This window comes from Rhamphochromis longiceps, linkage group LG16 (genome assembly GCF_057381845.1).
Source record: "Rhamphochromis longiceps isolate RC_006_pf linkage group LG16, R_longiceps_female_GT1.1, whole genome shotgun sequence".
Lineage (NCBI taxonomy): Eukaryota > Metazoa > Chordata > Actinopteri > Cichliformes > Cichlidae > Rhamphochromis > Rhamphochromis longiceps.
Window position 1 is genome coordinate 11,536,221 of NC_140572.1, and position 10,803 is coordinate 11,547,023.

The 10,803-nt window shown below is 43.4% G+C and overlaps 1 protein-coding gene across 1 annotated transcript; it reads left to right on the forward strand.

Annotated features, from left to right (window-relative positions):
- Positions 1-9,302: 9,302 nt before the first annotated feature.
- LOC146650694 (trace amine-associated receptor 13c-like) lies at positions 9,303-10,552 on the forward strand. Its single transcript, XM_085384237.1, has 2 exons — positions 9,303-9,475; positions 9,736-10,552. Exons 1-2 carry the CDS (start codon positions 9,303-9,305, stop codon positions 10,550-10,552), a joined length of 990 nt encoding a protein of 329 aa, XP_085240363.1.
- Positions 10,553-10,803: the final 251 nt, after the last annotated feature.

The following is a 10,803-nucleotide window of genomic DNA, read 5'->3' on the forward strand; positions in this document are numbered from 1 at the left end:
GCCCATCAAAGGAAGGAGACATTTACAGTTATATAACGGATCAGTGGTGTTCTTGGCAGGATGTGGTTGCTTGGACAGGAGTAGGATGGCAGCCAACAGTGCCACAGGCCCTTGAAGGGATAGCCATTCAGAAAGATTATTCTGTTACACATAACCCTGTCACTCTTTCCCTAGGACCATGGAACGAACTCCCTGAAGCGGGGTATGAGGGGGGTGCGTTCTATCTAGTAATAGGGGTAGATAAAGCAGGGACAGATCCAGCAGGGGTAATTCGGGTGAACTTATTCAATCCAAGATCTAAACCGATAGGGAACGACACTGCAATGAATCTCACAGAGCAAATGGGTCCCCTAGAGACAGTTACTTACAAGGACTCAGAAGAGAAATGGCTTGTTGCCGCAGATTACACTAGATTAAAACCTCAAGAGTTAATAGAGCGTGCCACAGGTTTCGGTGATAGGAATCTTTGGTTAGACTGGGTGGCTCAAAATGCTAAAGAGCAGGAAGTGGTTGATTGTGTTGCTTGTGCTACAGCTGGACCTCGTCTGTTCACTGAACCCGCTCCTCTGTATCCAGAGGATGAGTGGGGTTATAATTGTATGCTGAGATTAACTAGAGAGGCGGTGAACACAGGTAACTGCACCACTTTGTCAGGTTTATATCCGCCAATTGATAAAAGTACACAACCAGGTTCATTCACACCTAAACAAGATAATTATACATGTTTTGAGTTCTCTACAGACAGCGTGAAATATACGTTAGGAAGGATTGATCCAAGCTGGTGTCAGAGGACGATCCCAGGCAGGACTACCAATAATGTAAGTGACTCAAACACAATTATAGGCACCTGGGCAAGGGGTGGGCTATATTATTATTGTGGGCAGTACACCCTTTTGGTGCAGGTTCCCCTGGGGAGTGTGGGGACATGTGCTCTGGTGCGCCTAGGTGCACCTTTGATGCTTATAGGAAATAAAGTAGAAACAGTTCCACAGCAGGACACTGGTGTGTTGACAGCCAGACGTAGGAGAAGTATAAGGGGTATGCATAAATATGACCCAAGATGGGACTCGCCAACCTGGATTGACTCAATAGGAGTTCCCAGGGGAGTTCCAGATGAGTATAAGTTAGTTAATCAGATAGCGTCCGGCTTTGAAAGTGTGTTTCTATGGATAACTCCAAATAAAAATGTTGATCGCATTAACTATGTCCATTATAATGTGCTGAGACTCTCTAATCTCACTAGGGACGCGGTAGAAGGCCTTGCGGAACAATTAGGCCCGACGTCGTTAATGGGAATCCAAAATCGAATGGCCCTGGACATGTTGTTGGCTGAGAAAGGTGGTGTGTGTGCCATGTTTGGGGACATGTGCTGTACTTTCATACCCAACAATACGGCCCCAGACGGTACGGTTACTAGAGCGCTTGAGAGTCTGAAAATGTTATCTAAAACCATGCATGAGCAATCAGGTGTGAACACTGGACCGGGAGACTGGTTCACGTCTGTCTTTGGGCAATGGAAGAGTGTTGTTATGTCTGCCATGTTTTCTTTTGTTGTTTTTCTTGGTATATTAATGATCGGATGTTGTCTCATCCCTCTGGCCCGGCGAGTTTTAGTAAAGATGCTGGAGAGAGCCCTGAGCTCAGGCTCAGCTGGTTCAGCTGCGCCTGAGTCAATGATGCCTTTGAGGGAGATTGTAGGCTGGACGGAGGAGTGAGACAAATCCTGGTGAAGGTTGGCCTCACAAGTGAGCCCAAGAGGAGGAGTTGTCAGGTCAAGGAATGTTGTTTTACTGTCACTGTGTTATCATTCACATGCACTGTCATTATTTCATCATTACTTCATTAGTCTGCATCACTTATCATCAGTTTATCATCAATATTATCATGTATCAAATCAAATCAAATCAAATCACTTTTATTGTCACATCACATGTGCAGGCACACTGGCACAGCACATGCGAGTGAAATTCTTGTGTGCGAGCCCCACAAGCAACAGAGATGTGCAAACACAACAACACAAACGAGCAAAATACAAGAATGGCCAACCTGAAACTAATAAATATATGTACAATATATAATAGTGTATGCATTTCTGGATGTGTATACTAAATATTTTCCTACGTGTGTGTGTGTGTGTGTGTGTGTGTGTGTGTGTGTGTGTGTGTGTATACACATTTTTACAAATTAAATAGTAAAAAAAAAAAAAATAAAAAAAAAATAAATAATAATAATAATAATAAAATATACAGAGTTGAATATGTGCAAAACAAGTGGCATTTATATACAGTGTGGAGTGCATAATGTTGAAGTTCCAGCAGTGAAGCTGAGGTGTCTATGACGTGTTCAGCAGTCTGATGGCCTGGTGGAAGAAGCTGTCTCTCAGTCTGCTGGTACGGGACCGGATGCTGCAGAACCTCCTTCCTGATGGAAGCAGTCTGAACAGTTTATGGCTGGGGTGACTGGAGTCCTTGATGATCCTCCCCGCTTTCCTCAGGGAGCGCTTCCTGTAGTTGTCTTGGAGGGAGGGAAGCTCACCTCCAATTATCCGTTCAGAGCACCGCACTACTCGCTGGAGAGCTTTGCAGTTGTAGGCGGTGTTGTTGCCATACCAGGTGGTGATGCATCCAGTGAGGATGCTCTCAATGGCACAGTGATAGAATGTCCTGAGGATGTGGGGGCTCATGCCGAATCTTTTCAGTCTCCTGAGAAAGAAGAGGCGCTGCTGCGCCTTCTTCACTGTTTTGTTTGTGTGTACTGACCACGTAAGATCCTCAGCCAGATGTACTCCAAGGAATCATTCATTTATCATTTAGTAAATCTGCTAACGGTGTGGTTACTGAATAATCCTGTAGTCCAGAAAAGCACCAGCATGGCTGCAGGTCCAGGCGGGCCCAGTAAGTCAGATGAGGACACTGAACTTTCGTTGGCCTGGACCTCCTAGGACTCTGTCTGCGCTTACTTTTCTTTCCAAATCAAAAGAACCTTACAATCCCTTTATATTTCTGTGTAGAACTCGTCTCCAGCAGCGGACTGTAGTAGGCTGGCCTCCTAGGTTGTGTCCTTAGGAGGGGGCTGTTGCTTACGGAGGACACCCCGGGCATCCTCTTCATAGCCATAGGCCTGGCCCGGGGAGGGAATGGATGGAATGTCTGACTGAAGAGCTAGCCGGAGACCTTTAGCCACTTTGTTGCCAGGCCTTCCAGGGTGTCCTACATTAGCTGTCACAGCCCTGTGTGCCTTTTTTGAAGCAGGCAACACATTGTAGGCCCCAGGGCCTGGAACCTCTGACACCACATCCTCAAAACGCTTGGAGCGGTTCTGAAGACTGCTGCCACCATGGACATTTAACTTGACAGGTGAGCAGTCATAGTGTCCAGGTCCTAGTAAACTCTCACCGTCTTTGGAGAATATTGATTGCCTGGCACTCAAGGAAAGGAATGGTGCATAGCCATCTGCAACAGTGAACATTTTCCCAAGGTAAGATATACAAATGACTGCAAGCTTGCAGGACGCTTTATTTTCTAATACACTTATGTAACTGTGAAACAACAAAGCAGCAGGAACATTTTTTGCTTACATATTGAGTTATACTTCCAAGACATATTAATTTAACTTTTATCAATTGAAAGTGTATAAGCAGATTCAAATCTGTAAGCCTAAATATTCAACGTTCTTTCTTTGCAAGCTAGCTAAATTTAATTTAACTTAAAGTTTTACAGTTTTCTGAAGAAAAAAAAATGATTTTGGAAGGACAGATATTTTTCCTTGTAAGTACCTGATATCTTGTAACTGGACTGGCTCACATTGTATGATCCGGGACCAACAGCAGACGATGCACCCCCTGCTGTCATGAAGGTCACTCTTGGAGCCCGTCCGTACATGTTTAACTCACAGAGTGGTAGTCTCGCTAAAATTTAATTACACAATAAATACTCCTTTATTCTGCCATAGGGTGTAGCTGTACTTTCATTAAATTATGCTGCACCAAGGTTAAAAAATGCCTGCCCTGTGCTCCCCTTTGTCAGGACTGCGCTGGTTACTTCGCCTGCATAGTTGCTTGGTTACCACATATTGTTACATGGCAACTGCAGACCGAACACACACGGAGGAGGAGAAGTAAGCAGAAGGACCACAGAGACAAGACAGGCGAGTGAGAGACGTGGCACTCTGAGAACTGAAGTTCATGGGAGAATTCAGAAGAAGAATACAAGCTCCTACATATTTATATCTGTCATAGTACCAACTGCTCTCCAAGTGGAACACCTGACTTTCTCTTCTCCTCCTGCTGTTCTATTTTTCTTTCTCTCCCTCGTGCGTGGTTGTTGTGCTAGTGAGCATTAATTTTGCTCGCCTCCTCCCGGAGTGGGCGTGGCTTTTCCAAGCTCCCGCTGCAGCACCTGTGCACCATTATTCGCTCACCTGTTGTATTTAAGTCCAGCTCGTTCCGCTGCTCGTAGTTAGCTCGTTTACCGACCCAGTGTAGCAACATAGCTGTTCTCTCTGCTCTCCTACTGGACGAAGCATATCTTCGGAACATAAAGACAACCTGTGAGAGTAAACTAAGAAACGTGCTTTTGACTTGAGGAAAGTCTAAGTCGTGATTGCTTTTAGTTAAAAATCACTGCCCTGTAGCCTAATACTTAGTATATATGTAATGGAGAACAAATGTATCAGATTTGACTAGTGCTTCTATGCTTGTAGTTTTGGATTCCAGGCAGCAGTGAATTTAAATTTAATTTAGGTAGTCTATTACTTCCAAATAAGTCCCCAGAGACATTTCAAGATAGCTGCGGAGTGGCGAGACTTCCTACTCGAAGGACTTTGGTATAATTAGCCCACAACGTCTGGAATAAAAAGCTCTTTGAAAGCTTGTAAGGGTCAAGTCGACAAACCTTTTAGCTTTTACCTGATTCAGTGGTGTCTCTATGGGAGGGAGGGGATTGAACTTCGAGCAAATTTCAAAAAACTACTGAAATAAGAGTGAGACTTTGAAGAGACATATCAGCATTTATTACCTGTATCACCTGTACATTTTTTTTGTAACTCTTGTAGTACTGCTTATGTTACATTATTGGCCATTTCTGGCATTTTTTATTCATGGAGGGGGCTTTTTGTTGTTGTTTTTTAAATTAGAGCATTAGCCTCTATACTTATTTATTTATTTATTTATTGCCTGTCCCGTTTGGCTCTTTTGCCATCAGAATTATTGTCTAAAGGCAAAGACAGATGCCCAACAGATTTACTTTACCAAATTGACCATCCCAGTCTTGCCATAATGGTCCATTTGATTCACCTTTTATTGTTTATTTTATTTTCACTTGCTGAATACGGGACAGACTTGACTGGGGGAAAGAAGGGGAGAAAGAAAGAGGGAAAGAGAAACAGCTGAGAAGAGGGACGGGGGAGAAGGGCAAAAAACAAAAACCAACAGAATGGGCAGAAAAAAAAAAGAAAAAGAAAATGCATCTATCGATCACCTGGATCACCTGTTGAGAAAGAAAAAAGAAAACAAGCAGAAGAGAACAAGAGTAATAGAATAAACAACATCACAATGATATATGGGAATATGACAGTAAATACTGAATATTAAACATTATTGTGCAGCACATAAGATCAACAGAACACAGTGTGCTTTGAGGTAGGAGCCAAAAAGGGTGTAGTTTGTGGGTGTGATCACCCGTGTGTACACCTGTGAGCATGGACGCGTTTGTTTTTTTTTTTTTTAAAGGTTCCTTCATGTAATGATCTGCTAGAGGGTGTGGGGGGGCCACAGCCCCGTCCTCCAGGGCATGAAGCAGGTATGGAGGAGATCAAAACTCCAGACATCCAGAGGCCCCCAGAACACAAGAGACCAAGGAAGACCAACAGAGGGGCAGCCGCGCCACTGTCCCAGAAAGAGCTGAGGAGAGTCCCAGATGAGGGCTCACTCAGGAGCCGCGGAGCAGAAGCCAGGGGGGTTGCAGTGACGCGCCCGTGAGCTCCGCCGGCAGCCAGCTGTGCCTGAGTGACCGAGCCCCAGGCCGAGAGGCCAGGGGCACCCCACCTCCGAAGGGGCCCGAGCGAGCCCCAGGCTCCAGGCCCCGATAAACGGCCGCCAAGGAGTGAGCCGGTGTGTACCTGGACGCCCACCCCCAGACACAAAGAACCACACACGCACCGATGTCTGAGGGAGTCAAAAACTATATTAACACGAATTCCAGTACTCGGAGGGAATCTGAGGTTAAGCGAGAGCATACCTGTAGCTGTCATATGATCTGCTCTTGCTGATCAGTCCGTCGCAGTGTGCCAGCATTTACTGCTGCTTTGCGCCGAATGCACGGGAGGAATGATCCAACAAAAACACCGGCTTAGCTTTATACGGGCTAACCCCACCCTGCAATCAATATGCAGGTGGGTTCCCAATTAACCTAGTTGCGCAGCGAAAAGAACGAGCGCAGGAGAGAGAGACAGAGAAAAAGAAAGGCGAGTAGCCCCTCTGTCTACATATACAGTGGGGCAAAAAAGTATTTAGTCAGCCACCGATTGTGCAAGTTCCCCCACCTAAAATGATGACAGAGGTCAGTAATTTGCACCAGAGGTACACTTCAACTGTGAGAGACAGAATGTGAAAAAAAAATCCATGAATTCACATGGTAGGATTTGTAAAGAATTTATTCGTAAATTAGGGTGGAAAATAAGTATTTGGTCACCTCAAACAAGGAAAATCTCTGGCTCTCACAGCCCTGTAACGTCTTCTGTAAGAAGCTTTTCTGTCCCCCACTCGTTACCTGTATGAATGGCACCTGTTTGAACTCGTCATCTGTATAAAAGACACCTGTCCACAGCCTCAAACAGTCAGACTCCAAACTCCGCCATGGCCAAGACCAAAGAGCTTTCGAAGGACACCAGGAAAAGTATTGTAGACCTGCACCAGACTGGGAAGAGTGAATCTACAATAGGCAAGCAGCTTGGTGTGAAAAAATCAACTGTGGGAGCAATCATCAGAAAATGGAAGACATACAAGACCACTGATAATCTCCCTTGATCTGGGGCTCCACGCAAGATCTCATCCCGTGGGGTCAAAATGATCATGAGAACGGTGAGCAAAGATCCCAGAACCACACGGGGGGACCTGGTGAATGACCTGCAGAGAGCTGGGACCAAAGTAACAAAGGTCACCATCAGTAACATACTACAACGGCAGGGAATCAAATCCCGCAGTGCCAGACGTGTTCCGCTGCTGAAGCCAGTGCATGTCCAGGCCCGTCTGAAGTTTGCCAGAAAGCACATGGATGATACAGCAGAGGATTGGGAGAATGTCATGTGGTCAGATGAAACCAAAGTAGAACTTTTTGGTATAAACTCAACTCGTCGTGTTTGGAGGACGAAGAATACTGAGTTGCATCCCAAGAACACCATACCTACTGTGAAGCATGGGGGTGGAAACATCATGCTATGGGGCTGTTTTTCTGCCAAGGGGACAGGACGACTGATCCGTGTTAAGGACAGAATGAATGGGGCCATGTATCGTGAGATTTTGAGCCAAAACCTCCTTCCATCAGTGAGAACTTTGAAGATGAAACGAGGCTGGGTCTTCCAACATGACAATGATCCAAAACACACCGCCCGGGCAACAAAGGAGTGGCTCCGTAAGAAGCATTTGAAAGTCCTGGAGTGGCCTAGCCAGTCTCCAGACCTCAACCCCATAGAAAATCTGTGGCGGGAGTTGAAAGTCCGTGTTGCTCAGCGACAGCCCCAAAACATCACTGCTCTCGAGAAGATCTGCATGGAGGAATGGGCCAAAATACCAGCTACTGTGTGTGCAAACCTGGTAAAGACCTATAGTAAACGTTTGACCTCTGTTATTGCCAACAAAGGTTATGTTACAAAGTATTTAGTTGTATTTTTGTTATTGACCAAATACTTATTTTCCACCCTGATTTACAAATAAATTCTTTACAAATCCTACCATGTGGATTCATGGAATTTTTTTTCACATTCTGTCTCTCACAGTTGAAGTGTACCTCTGGTGCAAATTACTGACCTCTGTCTTCATTTTAGGTGGGGGAACTTGCACAATCGGTGGCTGACTAAATACTTTTTTGCCCCACTGTATATCAATACAACTGTTATAGCCCATATTTTAATAATATGTATGCATTAAGTCCATAGTAACTACATTAATTACAAAAAAGTGCAATAAACTACAAAAGAATTGAAAATCGTTTTTGTTTTTTTTACATATATTTCTACTTGGGGAAATTTAAGAGGTTTATCCCTCAAAACTTTAAATACAAAAAAGTTGCAAAAAATAGTTTACAACAACAGGAAATTTATTTTGAGTGTCTTCATAGTTTTATTTTTGAGATACAACAATTTTTATATACTGCAGGAAAAACAAAAAACAATCCTATGATGCAAATTTGCAAAGAAAACAGCATGTGCATCAAAATAAACTATTTCCAGCAGTGCAATTCGAGTTCTAAGCATCTCAGAAACTATTCAGAAAAGCATGAAGTCAAACATGACTATGCAAGCGCTTTCTATGCAATTTTTGCAAAGCTATATGTGGAAGGAAACCGGGAATTCTAGTCCACACCCTACTGGCAATAATGTGGCAATGTGCACATGTAGGTCTTGAGTAGCCTGTCCACAGGGCTTCCGAATGGGACCTAAGCAGGCAAGTCTGGGGAATTTCTGCAGCAGACATGGTGCTAAAATATGAGTGTTTCTATTTGTGAATCTCTGCATTATCCCACTTGAGTCTCAGAAAGAGTAAAACTCCTTTTCTGTGATTCATGGACCTGTTGTATTTTCTACAGCAGTGTATTTGTAACAAATGATCTTATTCAACCAGGAAGGTTCCTGCCATACAGAGTTTGTGATTCCCATATGGTACATTGCAGAGACTAATAAGCTTTATTTTCTAACCTTTATTGTTGCAGTTGCTGTTATCATAAGGATGTAGGTTACAGCCATTGCTCTAAGACTGTGCAAACAGGGCTTGGTGCTGCTTTATTTTGAAAAGCACATTAATTTACAAAAAAGGCAGTTTGCAGTTTTAGTTAGCTAATGTTACTAGGATGTAGCATTTTCAGAAACTAATGTAACCCTAAGAACATTGGGCTAGATGTGGTCAGTAATTACTTGCCAGATTAATACAATACTATCAGCAAGTGGTCAGCCTGGATTCAGTGTGCACTGAAGGGGGCATTACAGACGCTGAAAGAATGATGAGGGGAGGAGTTTAGAGAAGGTGTGAGGATCAGTTATATTCTGCTCACATTGATGCCAGAGCTGCAGCTCTCTGCAGGTGTGTGAAGATGGAGACCCAGGACGAAGCAGAGCTCTGCTTTCCACAACTCTTCAACATCTCCTGCAAGAAGCCTAAAACATCTCTGTCTCAAGTTTTGCTCCCTTACGTTGTGGTGTTTTCAGTCTCTCTGCTAACTGTGGCTCTCAACCTTCTCGTCATTGTCTCAGTCTCCCACTTCAGGCAGAGATTTACTTTTTTAAACTTCTGCTGTGGCTTTACTACTACTACAACTCTACTACTAATTACGACTAAATTTAAGTTAATTTATATCTTATGAGTAGACTATTATCGGACAATAATGTGCAACTCTAAAGATTCTATCCTCTACTACCCTTTCAACTGTCTACACTTTCGGATAGGACAGCTGTAATAATTTTGTTTGTTTAGATTGTTTTAGTATAGAAATAATGACTTCTTGATATTTCTCTCTCTTCTTTCAGACAGCTCCACACACCCACTAACATCCTCCTCCTCTCTCTGGCTGTCTCAGACTTTCTCATTGGTCTGTTGTTGATGCCAGCAAAAATCCTACGAGACACAGCTTGTTGGTTTCTTGGTCAACTCACATGTTCTCTGTATAGTTATATATGCTTCGTCATTACCTCTGCCTCAGTGGGCATTATGGTGCTGATATCAGTCGACCGCTATGTGGCTATTTGTGACCCTCTGCATTACCCCACCAGAATCACTGACAGAAGAGTGAAACTCTGCGTCTGTCTGTGTTGGCTCTGCTCGGTTTTTTACAACATACTATTTATAAAGGACGACCTGCTTCAACGAGAACGACATACTTCCTGTTATGGAGAATGTGTATTTGTCATAGACTACATTGTAGGAACCACTGACATTGTTTTAACTTTTATTGCTCCAGTTACTGTCATCGTATTTCTGTATATGAGAGTATTTGTGGTGGCTGTGTCTCAGGCCCGTGCCATGCGCTCTCATGTTACAGCTGTCACACTGCAGCTCTCAGTGACTCTAACAGCAAAGAAATCAGAGTTAAAAGCAGCCAGGACTCTGGGTGTTCTTGTTCTTGTGTTTCTATTATGTTTCTGCCCATATTACATTGTTTCATTTTTTGGATACGAGTTGCTCAATAGCTCATCTGCATCCATTGTGATCTATCTGTATTATTTTAACTCCTGTCTAAATCCTTTGATTTATGCTATGTTCTACCCCTGGTTTAGAAAAGCTGTGAAATTAGTTGTCACTCTACAGATACTTCAGCCAGGCTCCTGTGAGGTCAGCATACTGTAGAAGAAAGAGATCTTTCCAAAAAGATGTTTATGATAAAAACTGAACAACCAGCTGTTAAAACCCTTTCTGTCTCTTTAAGAGAACAAGGAGAATAATGTGTGTTGTTCACCTTATTAGGCATATTCTAAAAATTGGAAATTATTACATATCCGGGATATTTATGTTTATCCAGATCAATGACAGTTTCTGTAATCATCTTTGAAGTAATTCTGTATTTTTGTCTGATTCTGCAATTAAGACCACTATTATTG

What these genes read in the sequence shown, in the direction of transcription:
- LOC146650694 (XM_085384237.1), top strand. Translation starts at nt 9,303, where the DNA reads ATGGAGACCCAGGACGAAGCAGAGCTCTGCTTTCCACAACTCTTCAAC. An exon ending in GTCTCAGTCTCCCACTTCAG is followed by an intron (nt 9,476 to 9,735) that starts GCAGAGATTTAC and finishes CTCTTCTTTCAG; the next exon opens with ACAGCTCCACACACCCACTA.